This window comes from Centrocercus urophasianus, unplaced genomic scaffold, assembly GCF_019232065.1.
Source record: "Centrocercus urophasianus isolate 14NV4802_14NV808 unplaced genomic scaffold, USGS_Curo_1.0 seq_197, whole genome shotgun sequence".
Taxonomy (NCBI): domain Eukaryota; kingdom Metazoa; phylum Chordata; class Aves; order Galliformes; family Phasianidae; genus Centrocercus; species Centrocercus urophasianus.
In genome coordinates this window covers 23,752-46,745 of record NW_024884752.1, presented here as the reverse complement: position 1 = coordinate 46,745, position 22,994 = coordinate 23,752, and the positions used below count along the sequence as shown (strand labels likewise).

At 51.7% G+C, this 22,994-nt stretch overlaps 2 protein-coding genes across 4 annotated transcripts; one reads left to right on the top strand and one right to left on the bottom strand.

Annotated features, from left to right (window-relative positions):
- Positions 1-488: 488 nt before the first annotated feature.
- Positions 489-7,668, bottom strand: SPCS2 (signal peptidase complex subunit 2). 3 transcript variants are annotated; one of them, XM_042821227.1, is made up of 5 exons: positions 7,594-7,668; positions 2,656-2,739; positions 1,722-1,882; positions 1,202-1,336; positions 489-739 (listed from the first exon to the last, which is right to left on the bottom strand). In XM_042821227.1, the coding sequence occupies exons 1-5, from the start codon at positions 7,630-7,632 to the stop codon at positions 553-555; spliced, it is 606 nt and encodes a 201-aa protein (XP_042677161.1). In that variant the 5' UTR covers positions 7,633-7,668; the 3' UTR covers positions 489-552. The 3 variants fall into 3 exon arrangements, with proteins under 3 accessions (XP_042677161.1, XP_042677160.1, XP_042677159.1); XM_042821226.1 differs by lacking the exon at positions 7,594-7,668 and adding an exon at positions 4,262-4,660; XM_042821225.1 differs by lacking the exon at positions 7,594-7,668 and adding an exon at positions 2,849-3,778.
- A 2,530-nt stretch (positions 7,669-10,198) lies between these two features.
- On the top strand, positions 10,199-21,762 carry XRRA1 (X-ray radiation resistance associated 1). Its single transcript, XM_042821224.1, has 17 exons — positions 10,199-10,289; positions 11,495-11,649; positions 11,854-11,925; positions 12,674-12,746; positions 13,318-13,415; positions 14,775-14,908; positions 15,392-15,490; positions 16,457-16,716; positions 17,089-17,129; positions 17,604-17,720; positions 18,282-18,375; positions 18,666-18,784; positions 19,190-19,426; positions 19,813-19,978; positions 20,107-20,219; positions 20,687-20,792; positions 21,503-21,762. The coding sequence occupies exons 1-17, from the start codon at positions 10,199-10,201 to the stop codon at positions 21,760-21,762; spliced, it is 2,235 nt and encodes a 744-aa protein (XP_042677158.1).
- The last annotated feature ends 1,232 nt before the right edge of the window (positions 21,763-22,994 follow it).

The following is a 22,994-nucleotide window of genomic DNA, read 5'->3' as shown; positions in this document are numbered from 1 at the left end:
CCCCCCCCTCCCGACTCACGGACCGCCCCTAAAGCTGCGCCGGGTTTATCGCTCACATCGCTTCGTTCCTTTTATTGAAAACGAAAAACATAAAAGCGCTTTAAAAAAATGCCGTTTTTCCAGCAGGGTTTCATCGTACGCGGCGAGAAGAAAAAAGCAGCCGGACGCACAGCCGTGAGACAAGCGCAGAACGCCGCTCCTTCCCACGGCCCTAAAAGGTTTGATATAAAAACAATCCCCCAGAGCAATTAAATATAAAAATAAAGAGAACTCGGGTTGCAAACAACAGACAGTTGGTTTCAACGAGGCTTTCTGTCCTGAATTCCTCCCATAGGGACGCGTGGCACAGAGCAATGCCCTCTTCATCATCCCCCCTAAACCCACCCAGCAGCGGGTGGGCGCAGCTCAGCACGACTTCCGATCCCCATCGATTCAAAAAGGGGAAAAGGATTTCAGGACAAAAAAACAAACCAACCAGAAGAACAAAATTAGAAGCGATTCGCTTTCTCGCACTGCTTTCCTTTATTTGCGTTGAGCTCCACGGAGGTCGGCTCACTTGATTTTCCTCTCCAGCGCCAGGCTGTCGTGCAGCTTGGAGACCTCGGGCTCGTAGGCCTCCATCACCAGCATCCCGTTGGCATCGAAGAACTTGGCGATGGACCTGGTGAACTCAGCTTCTCTCTGCTGTTTGGTTTTCCCACTGATGAAGGTCAGCTTCAGGGTGTATTTGTCATCAAACCTGGGGGGAAAAAAACACAGATTTCAGAGTGTAATTCCATAGAATGGCCTGGGTTGCAGAGGAGCTCAATGCTCATCCAGTTCCAAGCCCTGCTGTGTGCAGGTCGCCAAGCAGCAGCCCAGGCTGCCCAGAGCCACATCCAGCCTGGCCTTGAATGCCTGCAGGGATGGGGCATCCACAGCCTCCTTGGGCAACCTGTTCATGTTAAGGGATTGGGTTTTCCTTCCCCATTGACTAAGAAGTGAGATGTGAAGATTTGAGGCAAAGAACAGCTTGGTGCCGTCCCTCATTTCTTACTTACTGTGAAACGGATTGAAGAGTGCAAAAATAAGAGACAACTCTTTGGATCCTACAGAATCACGTGGGATCAAGCACAAAAAACACCACACTTTTGCCTCGTTTTGGTGGCATTTGGCCAAAGCTTTCCTGCCCTGTGATAAACGCAGGCAGAGCTCACGGTACCGTTTGAGGCTGGAGGAGAGCTGCCACACGTCATCAGGGTCCATCCCAGCCGGGTCCTTCCTGTGAGCCACCAGGAAGATGCTCTTCTCTTTGTAGGAGGTATAGATGGTCAGGATTCCCATCATCACAAAATACGTTCGACCAAGTTAAGGAAATTCGGGTGCCCGTTTGCGTTGTCGAACCAACCCGGCAGCCCACACACAGAGCCCACTGCCACCCTGTTAGGAACAGCACTCCAAGCAGGTGCTGGTATTGCAGAGTTCACTCTTCAACACGAGTTGGCTCTTAGAAAAGTCAACCAGAGCGCCCAGGGGGGGCCTGGATCCTCACACATAGACTCACATGTAAGCACATGACAACCAGAGCACTGCGTCACACGAAGCAGAGCTGGATCTCAGCTGATCTCCAGGCAGAGAAATTCCCACAGGGCCGACATGGGAAGACACAGAAGGGCTTTGTTGTGCTTTCTGGGAAAACCAAACCCCCGTGGTTTTAAAAAGAGAGTGCATGTAAAGGATATGAGACGACACAGAAGGCGAGGACAGGTTTGGATTCAGGGAAGGGGTGCAGGTAATCCCAGATCAAAGCGACGATGGCGAAGAGACACGAGATGGTGCAGATGATGAGGCGCCCGTCGATCAGGCGGAAGTTTTCCACATATTTGTACTTCTCCAGGAGGACCTGCGGGAGGAACGCAGAGATGGGTTCACTTTGTGCTTTCAAAGAACCACAGAATGGCTTGGGATGGAAGGGAGCTCAAGGATCACGAAGCTCCAACCCCCCACCAATGCAGGGCCACCAACCTCCCCATCTCACAGCAGCCCAGGCTGCCCAGGGCCCCATCCAACCTGGCCTTGAACACCTCCAGGGATGGACGGGGCATCACAGCCTCTCTGGGCAGCTGTTCCAGCACCTCACCACTCTCTCTCTAAACAACTTCCCCCTGACATCCAACCTCCAGCTGCCCTCCCTCAACTCCAAACCATTTCCCCTTGTCCTGCTGCCATCTCCCCTTTCACAGAGCTGACTCCCCTCCTGTCTGCAGGCTCCCTTGAGGCACTGCAGGCTGCAATGAGGTCACCCCGCAGCTTCTCTTCTCCATGCTCAACAAGCCCAGCTCCCTCAGCCTGTCTTTGTAGGGAGCTGCTGCAGCCCTCTGCTCATCTTTGTGGCTCCTCTGGACCCTCTCCAACAGCTCCCTGTCTTTCTTGTCCTGGGGGCTCCAGCCCTGGACGCAGTGCTGCAGATGGGGCCTGACAAGAGCAGAGCAGAGAGGGACAATCACCTCCCTGTCCCTGCTGGCCGCCCCTCTGCTGATGGAGCCCAGGATCCCATTTGCTTTCCCAGCTGCAGGAGCACTGCTGGCTCATGTTCAGTTTTTCATTCACCAGGACCCCCACATCATCCTTCTCAAGAGCTCAGAGAGCTGCTGAAGCAGCACTGTCACCACACACCTTTTTGGCAGAGTCATCCAGAGAATTTTTCACAGCTGAGCCGTCCCATTTGTCAATCTTCACCGGTTTGTCATCAATCTTCCACTGCAACGGAGAGCAAAACGTGAGAGATTTGGGATGGGGTAACAGTTCCTTTTACCACACTTGCCGCTGTCAGGAACACAAAGGTTAGGAGAGAAACCCCAATACCTACAGAGCTGTGCGAGAGGGAGCTGTGTTGCACCGCAGCCACTCTGGCACTAAAGCTCCACTGCCAAAGAAAGGCTCTGCAGATTTCAACTCTGCCACCAGCAGAGGGGAAAAAAAACTGAGAAAACAACTTTTTACATTGGTTTTCTTCTGTTTTTGGTCCTGATAGCTGCAGCATGGCCCTGCTTGTGGCCTCTGAGGGTGTTCTGATGGTTTGTGGGAAGAAAGTTACACACAGATCCTCTGGGGGCTGATATAACAGGAGGAAGAACTCAAAACACCTTTACCAACGGGGTCGTAAGAGACCCACAGAAGGCATGGCAAAGAAGTGCCAGGCAGTCCATCCCTGCTACAAACCAAGCGACTCCACAGCTCTTCTGTGCTCAGATCTCCCTCAGACGCACCTGCAGAAGGAGATCCTTCACAGCAATGAATCCCAGATAGCACAGCTTACAGGCATGAACTTCCCTTTGAATGACAGTGTCTGTGGTGGCAGTTCTTGGCTACCTGAGCCCTTTCAAAGCAGCACGTCGTGTCAAAGTCATCTGAGCAATTTGAGTGACTGCTCTCTGTTACATCCCAGTCCCAGAGCCCCCAAATTGCATTTACAACACAGCTGTCAGAAAATCTCCTTTCCTTCTCTGGAAGGAGGATGTAAAACCCGACCTGCTCCCTCCCACAGACACATTGGTGAAGTTGTGATTACCTTTCAGGATCCACAGGTATGAATCAGGAGCAAGAAGCAGATGTGAAAGAAATGGAATGAACAATTCTTTCAATTATTGATGTTTCTTTATAAAAGCACCCACAGCAGTTTTACTCCCAGCCCTTCGGATTCCCACAAACAACACTATCAGCAGTAGAGAATGGGAAAGAATTCCCTATTTTTTAAGGGGGGATGGATTTAAAGTGAGACAGGGGAGGTTTAGGTTGGAGATGATGAGGAAGTTTTTGAGCCAGAGGGCGGTGAGGCACTGGCACAGGTTGCCCAAGGAGGCTGTGGATGCCCCATCCCTGCAGGCATTCAAGGCCAGGCTGGATGTGGCTCTGGGCAGCCTGGGCTGCTGCTTGGCGACCTGCACACAGCAGGGCTTGGAGCTGGATGAGCATTGAGCTCCTCTGCAATCCAGGCCATGCTATGATTCTATGATAAAACACCTGACACAGCAATGCTCCCTGCTGCAGGTGGAGCAGTCCTCTGGTCAACGTGCTGCAGAGGGAACAAAGAAGGAGCTGTGTTTATTCCTTTACACACATCTACAATTTCTCACTGGGAAAAGATGCTCTGAGACTCGAGGCCCAGCTGGGGAGATGCACAGCAGGCAGTGCTACCACCCAGAGCTTTCCAGCTCTGATGGGATCCCAGGTGTGATCAGTGCCACACATCCCTTTTGGCTGTCACCTAATCTGCTCTTACCTCAGGGCTGTTTGTCACAGCTGGGAGTCCCTGCTCGTGGCAGCAGCGTGGTTCGCCTGGCACTGAAGCACAGCGCATCCATCTCACTGCCAAAACTCAAGTTTTTAGTCCAGCTGCTTACGTCCTAAAACCAACAGCTTCCTAGATAGGCTTGGAATAGTTGGAAAACAGCAGTGAGAAAAGACTCAGGAATCAAAAGAAGAAATGAAACCAAAGCCCTCAGGCTTATCACTGAAAGCCTCAGGATTTTAAAGCTACTCTGTGGTCACTGTCCCCAGAGGCACCGGACTGCAGACGTGTCCCTCACTGAAGGAATCTGCCTAGGGGAACAGATGTACAGCCTGCCTTACCCAGGCAGCACGAGAATCACCTTCTGGATTCCTGCTCTCCATCCTGAACCCCCCCACGGTGGGTCAGGCCAGAGAGGACCTTGCAATGGGGACATATCTGCACTGTGGGACTCAGGCAGGGAGGAGTTTCAGCCTCCCCTTCACCTCTGCCCCTTTGAGATTCCTCCTCCCAGCACTGCACTGCAGCTCCCCTTTCAATTCTGACCTGTGGGAGCCAGGAAGGGGAACTCACAGAAACCCGCAGCCATTTCGAGATCATTTTCAGTTCAGCTGCAACTCAACTCCTTTCTTCCAAAACCAAGTGACAGAAGCGTGCCTCCTCCTCCCCACACCAGGGGATAACAACCAGGTTACTGCAGTCAGGCACACCTCAGAGGTGGTTTAGTACTTGAAAGCACGCCCTTGCTTTACTCGTGTGTAAGAACGAGGCTTCAACGTGTGGGAGAGTCCTAAAAGCACAGGAAGCACACAAGGACCTGGCTGAAATACCTGAGCAACACATCTACATGACTGCAGGGCAGCATTCTGCTCTTAGCTCCAAAAAAAGGAGCAGCAACACACAGGCTTTCTCTTACCCCAGCCACCCCCAGCTCCAAGCACTCCATCCCTCGCCATGCCTGAAGTCACCTTCACCTACAGCTGCAAGCTCCCTCCCTGGCAACAGGCACAGAAAAATCCTATGGGAGGTGTCAAGCCACTCACATCTCAAAGAGCAGCACAGACTTCATTTTCCCCCTGCCTTATTCCTCCTGTTCTGCTGTCAGCTTGGTTTACGTTGCACCCAAGAGCAGCCTGTCTCTCCAAATACTGCTCTGAAGTTTAAGGCATGCTGTGAGTACTGAAAACATAAGTCACAAAGAAAGACTTGTTTCTACTGTGATTATATGAATGCTGGTGTAGGATCTTTAAATCAGGACACTGAGATGCAGCCCAGAGAGCTAGGATGAGCCCCAGCAGAATATGCACATTGCAAGGCACACAGCCCTGGTTCTATGGGTCATAGAATGAATCAAAGAATGAATCACAGAATGGCCTGGGTTGAAGAGGACCACAATAATCATCCAGTTTCATCCCCCTGCTGTGTGCAGGGTCACCAACCACCAGACCAGGCTGCCCAGGGTCAGGAGGAACTGCCTGGTTGTCATCAATGCTGAAAGAATATGAGAAAGACAACAAAAAAATGGGATAGTCAACACCCCAGGCTCCCTGAACTCACTCTGATTCAGCTCACTGGTGAAGTACAAACACAAACGTGAAGCGAGCAGCCCTTTTATGGGAGTACAAAGCCTCAGTCCCATGCCACTGCTGTCTTGCTTGAGAAAAACTTGAGCAATTTAGGGACTAAGAGCATGATTTACCAGATAACACCTCTGCAATACTGATATTACCAGATTTAAGTCATCAGGAAGCAGGAAACAAAAACACATGGATCAGCACAAAGGAGAGGGAGGAAAGAAAACTGTCTTGTGTGTGCTTTGTACAGCTCTGTTGAAACTCCTCCTGCACTACGATGTACTTCCCTTAGCAACTGCTTCATTTCCTTCTAAACAACCACAGCTCCACACACAGAGGACACAGCAGAAGACACAGAACACCTTGAGAGTGTGGTATTTCTTAGAGCTCTTTAAGTGTAACCACAAAGCGCTCTCAAACAGGAGCTGAAGGCTGCACACAAAGATTGCCAAAAGTACTTCATTAGCATCTTCCACTAACAGAATTCACTCAGTGACTGATGCTGCGTTGAAGATTTCACACCCAATCTCACACACAGCATGAGGAGCTTCATCTCAAAACAAATACACAAGAACTGTGCTTGCAAATACACAGACATCAACAGAAAAAGAATCAAACTGTTCTCAACTGCTTTGAAGTTTGCTGAAGGAAGCACAGCACTCTGAAGGTACACCCTCCTTCCCTTGAGATGGAGGCATCAGTTTCTATCGTCTTGTGAACAAAACGCCTCCAGGCCTTTCGTTTTTGTGACAGAGGAGCATCAGCACTCATCAAACACAAGGATGGGCTGCGACACAAACACCTGTCTGCTTGGAACTGAGCTGAGATCAAAGCTGATACATGAGGAAGGTTAAAAAATATAAATCACAGAACATTTGGGTTGGAAAGGATCTTAGAGCTCAGCCAGTTTCAATCCTTCCATGGGCAGGGAAGCTTCCCACAGCCCAATGCCCACAGCATCATCCACCACCTTGGGCACTGCCAGAGTTGGGCACCCACAGCTCGGGACTGCTGTGCTGGAGCCTCCCCACTCTGGTGGTGAACAATTTCTTCCTCATCTAATCTAAATCCAGCTTCTTCGAGCTTAACACCACGTAGCTGACAAAGAGCCCACCCCAGCTCTCCCGCAGCCCCTTAGGTGCTGTAAGCTCTCTGCAGAGCCTTCTTTTCCACAGGCTGAACACTCCCAGCTCTCAGCCTGGCTCCATAGCTTTCATAAAACCGTGAAGGTTGGGAAAGACTTCTCAGATCCCCAATCCACCTCCACATCCCTCAGTATCACATCCCCACAGCTCTGAGACACCCCCAGGGACGGTGACAACCCCACTCCCTGGGCAGCTGCGTCGGTGCTTCACCACTCCTTCAGATAAAAGCTTTCCTGTCACCCAACCTGACCCACCCCAGAGCCACCTGAGGCCGTCACCTCCCGTCCCACCCGATCAAAACCCCCCAACCGAGCCCCCTGCCCACCTTTCCCAGAGCTCCCCGCAGACACAGGAACATCAAATCCAGGCCTCCTCAGAGCCCTCCCATCCCCAGGACGAACTCTCCCAGCTCTCACTCCGGCTCTCCCACAGACTCTTCAGCCCCTCACAAAGCCCTCAGCACACTGTCCGCCCGCCGCCTCCCGCTCTCCCTCCCCTCACAGCGCTTTGGAAGGCCGGGGTGAATCCGAAGACAGCCCTAAGGGCAGCGCTGAGGCGAAAGTGAAAAAGAAATAGAGGTCAAAGCCGGGCGGCAGCCCCGCACCTTATCGAGCAGCCCATTCCTGCCGCCTTTGGCCGCCATCTTCTCGCCGCCCTCCGCACCGCCCTTCCCGCGCGATGTGGCGGCCGCTGATTGGCTGCGCGCGGGCGGCGGCGGGAAGCGCGGAGCGTGCTGGGAGTTGTAGTCCCGCTCCGTGCCTCTATGGTTGCCATGGAGACGGCGCGGCGCTGAGGGGAAGATGGCGAGGAGGCCGCGGGGAGAGCGCGCAGGAGGATGGGGCGGGGGGCACAGGGACACGGGGTGAGGCCTGGAGCTGCTCTGACGAGCGTGGAGAGCAGGAGGCTTTGGGAGAGATTGCTCAGGGCTGTGCGTGTTGGGTGTGTGCGGGGGTGAGGCCTGGAGGTACTCTGCTGAGGGAGAGGGGGCTGCTGGGCCCAGAGGGGAGGTTCAGTCTGGAGGAGGCTCAGGGGTGACCTGAGCTCCTTCCAACTCCTGAAGGGAGACTGTGGTGAGGAGGGGTCGGCATCTGCTCCCAGTCGACAGCAATAGGACAAAGAGGTGGTGGACTCAAGTTGCCTCAAGGTTTAGGTTGGATGCTAGGAAACATTTCTTCTCAGAAAGAGATGGCACAGGGATGTGGTGGAGTCACTGCCTCTCATGGAGGTGTTCCAGAACCGTGGAGATATGGCACGTGGTCTACAGTGGTCAGAAGCATAAGGAGATGATTGAGCTGGATGATCTTAGTGGCCTTTCCAACCTTAACGAATGGGGTACGTGTGTGGAGTGCAGCTGGAGGGGTTGTGTAGATGGATGTAGGATCCACCTGTGTGTCAGTGTGTGCCTCCCAGTGCCAACATTTCACTGCCCATAACACAGCAGGTGACTGTTGTCCCAGGTGCCATCACCATATGTGAACACTGTAGTTAAGCTGTGCTGTGGGGTGTCAGAGAAGGTGTGGAGATACCATTATGGTGACACCTGGAGATTGTCACCTCTTCATGCTACAAGATGGGAGGCTGCTGCCTGTGCATGGACACAGGGGTTGAAAGGACCTTGTGCACACACAGTGACAAAATCCACAGCATCTCCATCTCAATGAAGGCATTCCTTAAGGGCCTCCAGGATAAAAGTGTTAACTGCTGACAGAGCACCTCCAAAGTTGTGGGGTTGAGAAGGTGTGAGATCTGTATCCCAGAGCCTTCTCAGATCACAGTAGAAAGGGGCAGGAGGAAGGAAGGTAGGCATGATAGCGATGGGTTGATGGTTGGAATTGATGATCGTAGTGATCTTTTCCAGCCTTAACAGTTCTGTGTTTCTGATGGATGAAGCAAAAATCCCACAAACCATTGTCCACACAGCCTGACCCCCACAGTGAGGTGGGTTAAAAACTGGCCGACTGGCAGAGCGCAGAGGGTTGTCGTTGGTGGTGCAGAGTCTGGTTGGAGGCCTGTAAGCAGTGGTGTTCCTCAGGGTTCGGTGCTGGGTCCTTGTTCAACATCTTCAGCAATGACCTTGATGAGGGGATAGTGGCCACCCTCAGCAAGTTTGTGGTGATACGAAGTTGGGAGGATTGGCTGCAGGCCGTGCTGCCATTCAGCAAGACCTGGACAGGCTGGAGAGCTGGGCAGAAAAAAAACGGATGGGATTTAACAAAAGCAAGTGTAGAGTCTTGCATTTGGGGAGGAATAATGGCATGCACCGGTACAGGTTGGGGGATGAGCTGCTGGAGAGGAGCTCTGCGGAGAGGGACCTGGGGGGCGACAGGTTGCCATGAGCCAGCAGTGTGCCCTTGTGGCCAAGAGGGCCAATGGCATCCTGGGGTGCATTAAAAAGAGCGTGGCCAGCAGGTCGAGGGAGGTGATCCTCCCCCTCTGCTCTGCCCTGGTGAGGCCTCATCTGGAGCACTGCGTCCAGTTCTGGGCTCCCCAGCACAAAACAGACAGGGATCTCTTGGGAAGAGTCCAGCAGAGGGCCACCAAGATGGCGAGGGGCCTGGAGCATCTCTGCTATGAGGAAAGGCTGAGTGAGCTGGGTCTGTTCAGCCTGGAGAAAAGAAGGCTGAGAGGGGACCTGATCCAGGTCTATCAGCATCTGAGGTGTGGGGGGCAGAATGGTGAGGATGGACTCTGTTCAGGGGGGAGTGGAGACAGGACAAGGGGAAACGGACAGAAACTGCAGCATAGGAAGTTGTGCAGCAATGTGTGAAGGAACGGCTGTGCAGTGAGGTGAGGAGCACTGAAACAGGCTGCCAGGGAGGTGGTGGAGTCTCCTGCTCTGGAGATGTTCAAGACCTGCCTGGATGCCGACCTGTGCGACCTGCTGTAGGGAACCTGCTTTGGCAGGGGGTTGGACTCCATGAGCTCTGGAGGTCCCTTCCAACCCCTACAATTCTGTCATTCTGTGACTCACACACAGCATCTTGCTGTCATGAAGTGGAAAATCATGTACATCCATGTACTGCCTCATTTACTCCTCTATTTTAAGAGCAGTGATGCTCTTCGTGTGTCACTAACAGTGCTCCTTAGTGTACAAGCTGATTCATGACTACCCTTCCACTTAGCTGCTTAAAGCAAGGTCATACTAGAAGCAGTGAAAAAACTAACCCACGTATTTGTTTCCCACTCTTTCCAGGTGTGCTGCAGTCAAGATGGCTACAGCAGGACTCTACAAAATGGCTGATGGGAGCAATTATGTGGCTAACTGCTTTCCTGCCAGGAACATTTTGTGCAACAGGAGAGGTAACACTTCTTGGGGAGCTGCAAAGTCATCCTGTAGCTCGTGTTGTGTCCACGTGGGCAGATCTGCCTTCCATGGGGTTGTGGGCCAGTTAGAGAGAACATTCAGCACTGGTTTTCTGTATCAACTTCATAGTGGATAACCCAGAGAACTTAAAGCTGTGCCTAAAAAGTCTTAAAATCGATTAAAACTGAATTGAAATGGATGTGTGTTAAATATGTGCTCCAGTACATGTCTCAGCATGACGGGCACGTGGATAGCACCGTGCAGCTCTCCATCAGCTGTTCTGAGCTAGAGATTCTTTGTGTTTGAGAGGAACATCTGTGAAGTGCTTAGGAATGGCAGAAATATCTTCTGATGGTTGGGAAATAGGGGAGAGGTGTACCAGGCTGGTCAGGGGGCTGGGGCACGTGATCTTGGAGGAGAAGCTGAGAGCACTGGGCTTGTTTTATCTTGCTAGGAGGAGTATGAGAACAGCTTGGTGCTTACAGCTGCAAAGAAAGCTGGAATGAATGAAACCAGACTCTTCTTAATAGTGGCAGGCAGCATAAGGAGGTCAAAATTTGCAACTGGTAACTTCTGGAGGAGGTGCATGCTGAGTTAGAATCACAGAATCGTTTGAGTTGGAAGGGACCTTTGAAATCCATCTGGTCCCACTCCTCTGCAGTGAGCAGGGATGTTTGCAGCTAGAATTGCCTTGGGAGGTGATGAAATTGCTGGACAAAGCAACCACTGGCAGATCTAGTGTTGCTGATAGTCTTGTTCTGGGAGGGAGATTGGACTTGCTTTGCTGTGGCTACAGCTTTATGTTGCTGTCTTAAGTATATGGTTACCAATTCAGCTTATATTCTAGTGTTCATATTAAGTATTAGGAAAAAAATCTTCTCTGCAAGGTCAGGCAGTGGCACAGCTGCCCAGGGAGTGGAGGAGCCTCTGGGGGTGTTCCAGAATCATGGGGATGTGGCACTGAGGGACGTTGGTCAGTGGGGACTGGTGGGGTTGGACTTGGTGGTCTTAGAGGTCTTTCCCATCCTTAGAGATCCTGTGATTCAATTATTCATTAAAAAAAAAAAGTTAAATTTAAAATGATGGGTTTCGTTGCTGGGTTGAACCATCAGGTGGAGTTGAGCCCCTTTGAGAAAAGCACAGTGAGAGCATTGCAAACTCACCTTGCCACCTCCTCTGCTTTGTTGTGTTGTTGTCCCAGGGGCTGGGCGCCGTCTGCTGGCACCCACAGCCACCCCACAGCCCTGGGCTGAGCAAGGAACCACCAAGGAGCCACCAGAGGAGAGGAGGAAGCCTCCAAGTGCTGTTTCTGCACAAGGAAACGATGAAAACCATATCCTGGATGAGCCATTTCTGGTGAGTGCCTCTCCCTTCCCCATCCCCCTGATGTTTTCTCCCCTCTTGCTGTGACCCGAAGCACAACGTGAGGGAATCACTCGGTGAGGGAGGAAACAATTTCAGGTCTGCTTTTGGAGTCCAGGTTCCAGGATGAGAAAAGATTGCTCGTGGACATTTTGCAGGGCTTCACCTTTGTGTTTGGTTTTGGTTTTTTCCCTCCAGATGAAGCACCACTGTTTGAAGAACCCTTCTGACTTGTGCTCTGTGAACATAAGCGGCCAAAATCTGGTCTCTGTGAGTACTGGAGGCTCCATAAATGTTAACAGACTGCCTTAAAAATTGAAAAAGAAACCAACCCAACCATACCAGCACATAAGTGTGCAGAGTTCAGAAAAAGCATGTTAGCAGCATGCACATTTATACTCAGTGATCCTTGCAGGGCCCTTCCACTGCAGGGTTTTCCTTTGATTCTAGGATATTTCCTGCACAGGAGGGTGAGCCAGCCAGCTGTAAACAGGCCTGAATGATTTGCCTTGTGAAACTTTGGCTCATGTCTTCATAATCAAATGGTGATGGTCATCACCAGGTGTAGTTCCCCATTTACACTCACTTCACTCTGGTTCTGTGGATGTTTCTCTCAGCTACGGTAGTTTGACTTCAGCAGCAACTTGTATTTGGGCTGGGGACAAAGACAAAAGGATCTGAGGGTGCTGGTAGCTTCGTGGTGTGTTTTGTAGGGTTCTGGGCTGTTGCTGTGAAGGACAGATGTGCTGGAGAGTGGCTGAGTTTGATGGGCCACATGTGGGCAGCAGTGAGAGCACAGAGGGGGTTTTGCTTTGGAGCTCAGGTAGTCCAGGTCTTCTGGATGCCAGCCACCAAATCAGCTGTGCTTCCCTCCTATGCTCTCTCCATCATCAGACAACCAATGGGAGATGTAATGAAGTGCTGTGATTTAGGCATTGTGAGAAACAGAAAGACTCAGCTGTTTCAGATCCGTGTACAGCCAGAGCTCCATCTGTGTATGTTTGAATGTATCTTTCAGGCTAAAGAAGATGATTTTGAGAAATTTGATTGTGTTGCTTTTATAAACGCTGCTGAGAACCTGCTGACTTTAGGTAAGGGATTGCACTGCCAAACAAAACTGCTTTTCAAGCTAGATTGGCTGATGCTTGTCTAAAATCAGCTGAAATCCTTGCACCAACACCCTGCTGACGTTATCATCTGTAGGGATGATCATTGTGTGCTGCTGTGGTGTCTGTTTTGTTATTGGAAAGCAAAGCTCTTTGCAAAGAAAATCCCCACTTAATACATTGAAACACTGAGTGAAGAAATGACCCGACAGCTCAGAAGTGTAGTGGTAGAGTTGAGAGGTGAATCCAAATCCAGTGACACGAGCTCAGTCAAGATGGAAGATGTGTTTCTAACAGTAAGACACATAAAGCTCGGTGTGCTGTCCGTGGCTTCAAGCACTAATCCAATCTGGGTGGGAAACAAAGGCAAGAAAACAAGCTAGATGTTGTAGGGACAATTGGCTAATGGAGCTGGCATTTTCTTTCTAGCCCGCCAAGTGATAATGCTCCAATGTTACAGTATCCTGCTTGTTCAGGCTGGTTTTGGTCCATCCCAGACCTGGACAGGACCTGGCTTGCTCTTGCTGCTAAAATGTTTCCTCTTTTATTCTTGCAGAACCATTTCGGAAGTTTCCAGAGCTGCGAGAGCTGGAACTTTCATTGAATGGACTGAGAAACCTGAAAATCACTCCTGGAGAGTTCAGGCATTTAGAAGTAAGTTGAGAGAGACCTGAGACTTCTTCATCTCCCCCCTACACGTAGCATGGATGTGTGCCCCTTCAGTGTGAGTTCTCTGAAGCTGTAGGGTGATCCTCTCTTCCTGCTTCCTTTAAATCTGGGATGCCCTTGCTGTTGTCCCTCAGGGATCTGCACATTTTGCTTCTTTCACAGCCGTCCCTCACAGATGGCCACTGCTCAGCCCTTTTTGCCACAGGACTCCTTATTTCCCCATAACAGACCACCTCTCTGTGCTGTAGGATCCTCTCCACTCAGTCCATCGTGGAGTCCCCACAGTAGATCCTGTTGTTCTCCTCACCTCCTGCCCTGCTTTTACTCCTCATGGGTCCTCACCCTGAGGTTCTGGGGTCACCCCAGTGCCAGCTGTCAGTCACCAGTGTCATCCTTCACACAGTGCTGTAGGATGGCTGGCAGATCCCCATCCTCCTCCATGCCTCTCTTTACCTCCCCATCTCCAGATATCCACGGTTTCTATGAATTATGGGCTGCCTCTCTAACACAGCAGATTGGTAAGTTGGTTGGTTAGTTTGTTCGTGTGAAAAAGAGAGAAAATGGATCCTAAGAGCAAAAAACACGCTTGGGATGCTGGCTGTAGTTTGTCCTCCCCGTCCAGCTTTTAGTGGGTCTCTCTTGCAGAGAACTTGCTCTCTTCACTGATTTTCCTGCCTGGATTTTTGTCTCTTACTGGATGCAGAATTTCAGATAGCTGCTGGATGGAAAGTTTTGTCTTAAAGACTTCTTTCTTGACTCGTTCACAGAATGGTTTGCAGCTCAGCTGCAAGCTCCGTTGGCTCTGACCGCAGGGCTCATCTTGCTGCTGTGGTCCTGACCTCCCTCCTTCCTACAGGCTTTGGGAGGTCCCCAAATCCTTGAAAACACAGGAGAGCTTCTGCACGTCTCCCATGTACTCTTGGCCACTCACTCAGGGTTTGTCTCAGTCTGTGGGCACAGCTCTGGGTGTTGGAGAACCAAATTTCCAGTCCTCTCCATCCCTGAGCAAGCGGCCTGGTTGCTGGCATCAGCTGTGAAAGGTAGGGATGGGGCCCATCTGTGTGTTATTCTCCATCAAAACTCCCCTTCTTAAGATACCTTCATGGATCCCAGCTTTATTGATGTCTGGTGTTCTGAGATCCTGCTTGCTGATGACCTGGAGAAGACGGCACAGCGCTGAAAAGATTGATTGGAAAATTCAATTGGTTTGGAAAGAGCTTGGAGCTCCTGTCAGGGAAACGCAACCCATTGCAATGTCTCCAAAAAACTGTCCCTATAACACAGTGGAAAGCATTCAGTATCGCCCTCAGTAAAGCCAGCTGTCTTGTTCTTTGTCTCCTTCAGGATCTGGATCTCTCCTACAATAATTTATCCCCTGAAGACGTTTGGATGTTGGGAGATCTGTCCCAGCTCAAGGTCCTTCGCTTGACAGCCAACAGGCTTCGGTCTCTGCCTGCAGACCTGGCGGGCTCCTGGGGGTAAGTGCACAAGCTTTGGTTTGGTTCCTGAGCTGCCTGGGGGTTTCACAAGGGGGTGGGATGCTGGGGCCACGGGGCTGACCTGATGCTTTGAGCTGGGACTGTGCTCACCCAGCTCGTCTTCTGTCCTTGGAGGCAGAGAGGGACTCAGAGATTCAGCAGCTCCGTCTGCTGGCCAAGCCACAGGAGCAGGTTGCTGTTTATACATCGTTAATGAGAGCCTTCCCAGTAGCTTAAGCACAGCCACCATGCCAAGGCCCCCGCTGTTTTTGCCATGGTTGGAGATAAGGCACTGAGCTAGATGGTCTTTTCAGGCTGATTCGAGTTTAGGTAGGTTAGCAGTTTTCTATTTCAAAAATGCCAGCAGCCCCTGCCCTGTCTCCCAGCAGAGTGAGCACACACGTCTCCCAGTGACAGCAGAGGATGTGTTTTTCACCTGTCTTTGCTTGACTGTGTTATTAATGAGGCTCTTTGTATTCACAGCTCTGCTCATTTGAGATTTCAGTCTCTAGAGGTCTTGCTGCTGGATGACAACAGTCTGTCAGAGCCGGGTGTCTTTGTGAGCCTGTCTCATCTCTGCAGGTAAGCAGGAACCTGGCAGCAGACAGTGCTGGCTTTTGGGGCTGTCAGCTGTCAGCTGCTGCACAGAAACAGCCTTAAAATGGAAAACAAAATCTTTGTGATTCACTCAGATACTTCCCTGTTTACTCTCTTTAGCGTTGCAAATGAGACTGAACAATAGAAAACGGCCTGCTGCAAAACACAGGCGGGCCAAAGCCAGATGGCTGGAACTCAGACCCTGCCCTGGGTGTCTGCTGATCTCTGGGTCTGATTTGAGAAACAGCTTTCTCCATTTTTCCCTTCTTTGCTCCAATTTGTCCTTTCTATCAGTGCAGCAGCGCAAGGAGAGGCTTCAGATCAACTTCCCTTCTTTAATGTCAGCTTTTATGATTCAGCCAGAGAGGAGAGGAAGGGGCAGCTCAGCCGAGCTGTGGTGGGCTTGGGTACAGTGCACCTGGTGACACAAAGGTGGGACTTTGCACTGTCAGCTCTGCCAAGATATTCCTGGGGGAAACATCACATTGCTCATCATGAGGCTGGGGGCTGGCATGCAGAGATTTGGGTTTCTAAGTTTTCTTGTGACTCCAGGCACTGGTGATGTTATGGTTCTGTGGAAAGGGGGAATGTTGTTAGGGGACCCCAGTAGGACCACAGCTCTTCAGAGCCGTGGGTGATTTAATAAGCTGCTAGGATGTCTCCTTGTCTGTTAAACTCTCAACAAGAGATGAGCTTCAGCGAGGTGACCCACGGGCTGGGGTGGGGGACTGAAGTGTTGGGCTTTAGGGGTACTGTTGGACTGAGCCTACAGTTAGGATTTCATTTGTCAGGAGGAGGGGGAATGGGGCAGCAGAACGAAGGTGTCAGTGCAGTTCTGCAGTACTGCTGGGCTGCCCGGCCAGGAGGCAGCTCGAGAGCCAGGATGAACAGATGGCTGTGTGAACACTGAAAGCAAAAGTGGAGTTTCCCATACGTTCCCTCTTCCGATAGCCTGAGGGAACTGAATCTGGACAGAAACAGGATTTCAGCAGTCCCCTACCTGCACCAAGCAGAGAGAATGCAGTTCTCCCTCCACCCTACGCCGGATGATGGCAGCTTCAGGGCAGAGTGGTACCAGTGTCTGAGCAGCCTCTGGCAGCAGCCCCAGCCGTCGCAGCGTGAGGGCAAGGAGGTGCCAGCAGAGCTGGAAACGAAGAAAGGTCAGCTTGAAGACATCGTGTTACAGAACAACGGGGCTCCAGACAGGACTGGTGAGCAGCACACGCCTCTCCCTGCCCTTGCTGATACTGCAAGATGTTACAGTGGGAGAGGGCTCAGTTACATCAGAGTGAAACCTTTCCAGATCTGCGGGGTGTTTACTAGCAAGTGAAGCTGCTTGACAAAACAGTGAAGGAAAGACATATGGCACTGTTTGTGACATCTTAGCTAACCTGTGCTACTGGGTGCTTAATGGACACAAATTTCCCCTTACCTGGAGCACATTTTGCCACTGAGACAGTTCCTGCCTGATGCTAACTTGCTTTTCCAGAGCAATCCCAACCTTGCCACGATTGGGGCCAGCCCAGTGCTCAGCTTCATGTACTGGACATCAAAACCTTCACTTTGCTTGTGTTTTGTTGCAGAGGTCGTGTTTAATTCTGACTCTCAGGGATGCCCAATGCTGGTAAGAACCATTGGCTGAGCTGTGGTTTGGGGTGTGGGTTCCAAAACTTCCCGTTGCCTCTCTCAGCAGAGTTTGCATAAAAGCCCATCAGTTTGGCAAGTTACACTGAGTGCTGCAAGTAAGTATTGTCTGTCATCAGGGAGGTCAGGAACAAGTTTTCACTTTACCAAGATAGATCTGAGCTTAAACTTTGCCAATGAAAACACTCAAACATATCCTTCCTGTGTGCTCTGCAACTCAGGTGGGGACTGAAGCTCAGGAGCCTGGAGTTCGTTCATTCAGATTCCAGTTGTGTTTGGGCTCTGAAGGATGGTATCCTGATGCATGGGCTGTCTGTGCTGATTTGCCCCTTTCCTAGAGCACGGCAGGCAGCAGTTGGGGAAGCACCAATCTCAACATGCACTGAGCACATGGAGATGTTGCCACGTCCTCGAGAGCCTCTGGAGCATCTCACCCTCTTCCTCCTCTCTTTAGGCTGCTCCCTGGGAGGGAGACCCATCTGCCTTGAAGACTCTGCCTGCTCTTTCCACGTGCAGAGACATTTGTGCTCTCTTTCCTGTACTGGAACATCTCAGCCTGGCCTTCAACAAGGTGATTTGGGCCCTGTGTCTCTGGATAGGTGCAGAGATTCAGCTGTATGAAGCTGGGGTTAGTCCCCCTGGAGATACCCTGGCCTCTGCTGCAGAGTTCTCTCCAACCCCTGTGTCCATCTCAGATACCCAGCATCTCTCAGGTGGGACAGGGCACCTGTTAGGCAGCTGAATTGCTCTCAGGTTGTCTAGACACCTGCACATTATCATAGAATCATAGCCTAGGTGCCCAAAATCCAGCTTGGCTTTGGGGCACTGCCACAAGTGGGTACCTATGTGATAGGTGCCTTATCACCCTGAGAATTCATCACTATTCACCAGAAGAGGGGATTTCATCAGGAAATGGGGGATATAAAGGCCTGCCTTTGCTGGAGCTGCCCAGTGGAAGGTGATGCTCTCAGTGTGCCCCACATTCACTTAACCTCCCCTTCCTGGTGCTTTTGGCTCCTGCCCACTACATCAGAGGGACATATTTTAGTAGGATTGGGAGGAAACTCTACAGCCTCAGCTCAGTGGCAGCTGCTCCGAGTAAAATGAAATGGCAAACTGTTTTATCTTGCAGATTATGGATGAGACAGCCCTCTTACCCGTGGCTTTCTTCCCACGTCTGAAGCAGCTGACATTTCACAACAATCCTCTTACCACCACCCGCAGTGGTACAGTATGAGCTGGTCCTTGGGGTTTCCCAAAGTGGGTGCAGTTCCCTCTCTGGGACAGGGACTCCCTTCTCATTCAGCATTTGGATGCTGCTCTGCTGGCCCAGGTCCCCAAGGAGATGCTTTTTAATCCTTGCTAAAGTGCAAAGCAAACAGCAATGCCTTGTTTGCAGTGCCCTGCTGCTGCTCCTGGTCCCACTGGAACCCAACAGCCCAACCATGACTGCAGTAGTGCAGCTTTAGGTTACATTTTGCTGCTTGCAGCCCTCATGCACCCTTGCTTCTTACAGGGCACCCACCTCTGCTGACCCGGCTCCTCCAGCAGAAGTTGGGGATTCAACTTGTTCACCACAAGAGCCCAACTGTGAGGAGGTGGCACTTCTCCATCCCTCTCAAAGCCAGCCGCAAGGTGAGGCAGGGCAGGCTGCACAGCAGGCTTTGTCCTAAGGCAGGGACTGAACCATGGCTGCAGTATTTGGGGTAGGATTGCCTGGGACCCAGATTACTGGGGTAAGGGCAGAGCTCGTAGGCTGTGTGGATCCCCATGGGGTTGGTAGGATGGAGGAAGGGAAGGGATGGGGAGGGTTCTCACTTCTCAATTCTTTCCTCCATGCCCACACGGGATTCAGAACAGAGACTTTGGCTCCAGCCCTGCCCATCAGCTAAAGGGCCAATTGCTGGGGAAATGAAGCTGCTGTGGAGTGTCCCTGCAGCTGGGGGATCCCTGTCCCCTAAGAAATAGCCTCCAGCCATGGGGTCCAACCCAACGTTGATGCTCACAGCATCGTGCATGAACACTGCTGTGTCCTCTCAGGTCTCATCTCACCTCCCCAAAGTCGAGAAGCAGCCACTGATACTGGAAGCTCCTGCTGAAACCTTCGTCTGGAAACCACTCCCAGCCATGGCAGAAGCTGCAGGAGGAGTTGCACCTCTGATCTCACCCCAGCCACTGCCTCCCATCAGCTCCACGCCAGCAGTGGGGCATGGGGAACGTGATCCCAGGACTCCCAGCACAGCCCAGGAGGACGTTGAAGCCTTCTTCATGACACAGGTGCGTGAGGCTGGGCCATCGCTGTGCAGGTATTTACAGCACCAGTGCTTATAATCCTCCCTTGACTGCAAGGGATGTAAGTGTGGGACTGCTAACAGCAAAGCACAGATTGTCCCTGTGGCACCTGCAGGAAAACTCTCTCTTCTTGTTCACCACGGCAACTTTGGGGTTCAATTTTCCTTGGGATTGTTAAGTTTGCAGTGGGATGGGGCTGGCCCCTTCCCCCCCATGCCTGGTTCCACCAAGCACATAGGGACAAGGTGGTGACTGCATGGCTCAGTGCCACCAGGAGGCACCTCTTCACAGCAGGACAGGCTCTGGCTGACCTCATCACCTGGACTGGTGGCCAAGTGCTGCTGCCAAGTCCTTTCTTTTGCTGCTTTGAGGTGGAGGACGACTCCAAGCCTTTGCTGCAACCCATGGCAGAGGACAGGCTGGAACAGAGGAGCAAGCAGAGGGAGGAAGGCAGCTCCTGGGTTGTTCCAGAATGGTACAAGGGCTATGAGGAGCTGCTCGGTGGAGACACTGACCCAGATTTTATTGAGCCAGTTGGTGAGTGAAGAGGGCTGGGGGCCCTTGCTTAGAAAACCCTGGGCAGGTTGATGAGCAGTGTAATCTGCTCTGCCCAAGAAAGAAGCACCAAAAAGCTGCTGATGTCCTGTTTTCCCTTTGGTTCACAGGGATACAGAAGAATGTGCAGGCTCTCTACTATGTCCTGAAGCACCCCCTGGTGTACCGGGATGCCAAGCCACGACTGGACAGCGTGCAGAAGCCCTATGTGCCTCACAAAAAGGTGACAAGCCCAAGGTCTGGAGGGAGAGAACACTTGCACTGGTGTTGGTGTCTGGAAGTTGTATCTACCCCAACCCATGTGCTGCAAAGGGTGGCAAGGAGCAGGGGTTGTGATAAAATGACAGTCCCTGCAGCCATAATGAAGCTTTGGGGTCTTGGAAAGCTTCTTCAGTGTTGCTTTATACACTTACAGTCTTCAGTCAGAGTTTGAAATGGATCAGTTGGTCCAAAAGAAAGTGTTCCCAACCACCTCCTGCAGAAGCACAGGCTTTGAATCATAGAATCATTCTGGTTGGAAAGACCTCAGAGATCCCCAAGCCATCCCCACCATCCTCCACTGACCGTGTCCCCAAGTGCCACATCTCCAGGGTTTTTGAGCATTGTTAGTCTGGGAGAGGGGCAGGAGAAGGAGGTGGAGGAGCATCACCCAGGAGGAAAGCATGCTGCAGCCTCCTCTCTTCCTCACAGCGTTGCAGGATGCCTGACCCTCCTGCTAGAAAGACGAAAGCAGAAGTCCTGGAAAGAATCCTGGTGGCCATGAGAAACACCTCAACTGTCACCAGTGTCCCCTTGGGTATGTTCTCATGCCCCCCATCTCTGCTCTTCATGTCACTATAGAGGCAGGATGAGGCTGTTCCTGAGCTCAGCCCTAACTCCCAGTAACAGGGAACGGAGGCACTCCCTATTGCTGCAACCTCATCCCATGTTTCTGACCCCCTCAGCCAAAAACACTGGACACTGATGTTCTCTAGCTATGGGCTGACAGAGGAGTAAATGCAAAGCAGACACTGCTGCAGTCTCTTGGCTGCACAGCCGGAGTAACTCTACCCCAAACCTGTCTGTTGGGGAGAATCTTAAAGCATCTATTTGCCCCTGAGATGAAGCAGTGGGGCTCTGAGTGCTGGCCAAGTTTGATCTCTGTCGCAGCCCCTATGGTGGTACAATCCTGAGCTGCTAGCACAAGCCCACCACCTGGCTGTTCCTCAGTGCTTTTCTTTTCCCTGCACTGGCTGGGGAAAGAGTGGTGGAAAAAGTAGAGATTGAGTCACACATTCTGCAGTCTCTAACAAAAGCCACTGCCTGGCTTGAATCCAGCCCTGCAGCCTCACAGACACCTGTCTGCACTCTGAGATTGCTCAAGATTGCTGCCATCCCTGTCCCCATCCCCTCTGCTGTTAAGATGGGAGGGCTGGGGCTGCTGGCATACAGGGAAGCAGGAGGGAAATTCAAATGTTGGGGAGCTGTGATTGAGAGAAACCAGTGCTCTGCTTGCACCTTTTCCAGCATCTGCTTTGCAGAAGAGGAAATCCAACCCCAAGATGTACCGGGAGGCACTGAGGCTGATGGAGGAGCTCCAGGAGGTGTTTGAGACCAGCAAGGAGCTGGACCCAGGCATGACCAGGCTTTGGGATGAGGTACCTGTGGTCAAAGCACTTCTTGCAGCTTCCAAGCAGAGGAGATCAAAACAGCTGCTGCTGCCAGGGAAGAAAGCATCCAAGAAGGTGCCCAAAGTGACATCCAAAGCAGGGGCAGGGGTTGGATAAAGCACTTCACACCTTTGTCCTCCCAGATAAAAACTATGTTATTATTTGTGACTTGTTTGGAGCCATTGTTCCTCTCCTGAGGTTGGAAAACCAAGTGCAGTGAAAAGTTCACCTCAGGTTTTCAGCCAATGAATTCCCAGCTTGAAAGCACGAAAACATCTGAAATGCTTCAGTGGTAGCACATGAGAGTGGTGTGTTTGCTCACTGTCGTGCTCTGCAACTACTGTAAACAAGGTCTGTGCTCTCTCTCCCTGCACAAAACAGTCCCTGGGTGTCACAGGGTGCTTCTGGCAGCAGTGCACAGTGGGGGGACAGCACAGCCCTGTCTGCATCCAGCTGCTCTTAGCAAGGTCACGGTGTTCCTGTCCTCACCTCAGCTCTGCCTGCTGGACCTGAACGCTGTCAGGGAGCTGAGCTGAGCACAAAACAGGCATTAATAACCAAACCCACCTATTGAGAACAGCTGTGACAGCGTAATCCAAGGAGATGGGGAACGAGGGGAGCAGTGGAGGGAAAACACTCCCCACCACTTGCTCACACCTATATAGAATCATAGAATCATGGAATCACAAGGTTGGAAACGACCTGTAAGATCAGCTGGTCCAACCATCTCCTCATCACTGTTGCCACCAGCACTAAATCATCTCGCAGCTCCTCATCCAGGTGCCTCTTGAACGCTGCCAGTGATGGCAACTCTACCACCTCCCTGTGCAGCCATTGCAGTGCCTGAGCACTGAGAGAAACAGTTCTTCTGCCTTATGTCCAACCTAAACCTCCTCTGCTACAACTTCTGGCCGTTTCCTCGGCTCCTGCTATTTGCCTGGGAGAAGAGGCCAGGCCCTTTGACACCACAGCCTCCCTCCATGCAGTTGCAGAGTGCAGTCAGGTCTCCCCTCAGCTCCTCTTCTCACCCTCACCAATCCCAGCTCCCTCAGCCGCTCCTCAGCAGCCCTGTGCTCCACACCCCTCCCCATTTCGCTGCCCTTCTCTGCACGCTGCAGGGCCTCAACATCTTTCCTGCAGTGAGGAGCCCAAAACTGAACCCAGCACTCGAGGTGCGGCCTCACAGAGCTGAGTGCAGGGGATGCTCCCCTCCCTGCTCTGCTGGCCATTCCTAATGCAGGCATATGAAGAACATCATTATACTCACCTTTATATCGTTATTATTTGCAAAATATTAATCAACAACTGCACTCGGTCACAGGCACCCGGAATTTACCCAGAACAGGCAG

What these genes read in the sequence shown, in the direction of transcription:
- SPCS2 (XM_042821225.1), bottom strand. Translation starts at nt 3,022, where the DNA reads ATGCTGCAGCTATCAGGACCAAAAACAGAAGAAAACCAATGTAAAAAG. An exon ending in TGGATGACTCTGCCAAAAAG is followed by an intron (nt 1,883 to 2,655) that starts GTGTGTGGTGAC and finishes TTCCTCCCGCAG; the next exon opens with GTCCTCCTGGAGAAGTACAA. An exon ending in CTCGCCTTCTGTGTCGTCTC is followed by an intron (nt 1,337 to 1,721) that starts ATATCCTTTACA and finishes ACTTGGTCGAAC; the next exon opens with GTATTTTGTGATGATGGGAA.
- XRRA1 (XM_042821224.1), top strand. Translation starts at nt 10,199, where the DNA reads ATGGCTACAGCAGGACTCTACAAAATGGCTGATGGGAGCAATTATGTG. An exon ending in CTCAGGGATGCCCAATGCTG is followed by an intron (nt 17,130 to 17,603) that starts GTAAGAACCATT and finishes TCCTCTCTTTAG; the next exon opens with GCTGCTCCCTGGGAGGGAGA. An exon ending in AGATTTTATTGAGCCAGTTG is followed by an intron (nt 19,979 to 20,106) that starts GTGAGTGAAGAG and finishes TTTGGTTCACAG; the next exon opens with GGATACAGAAGAATGTGCAG.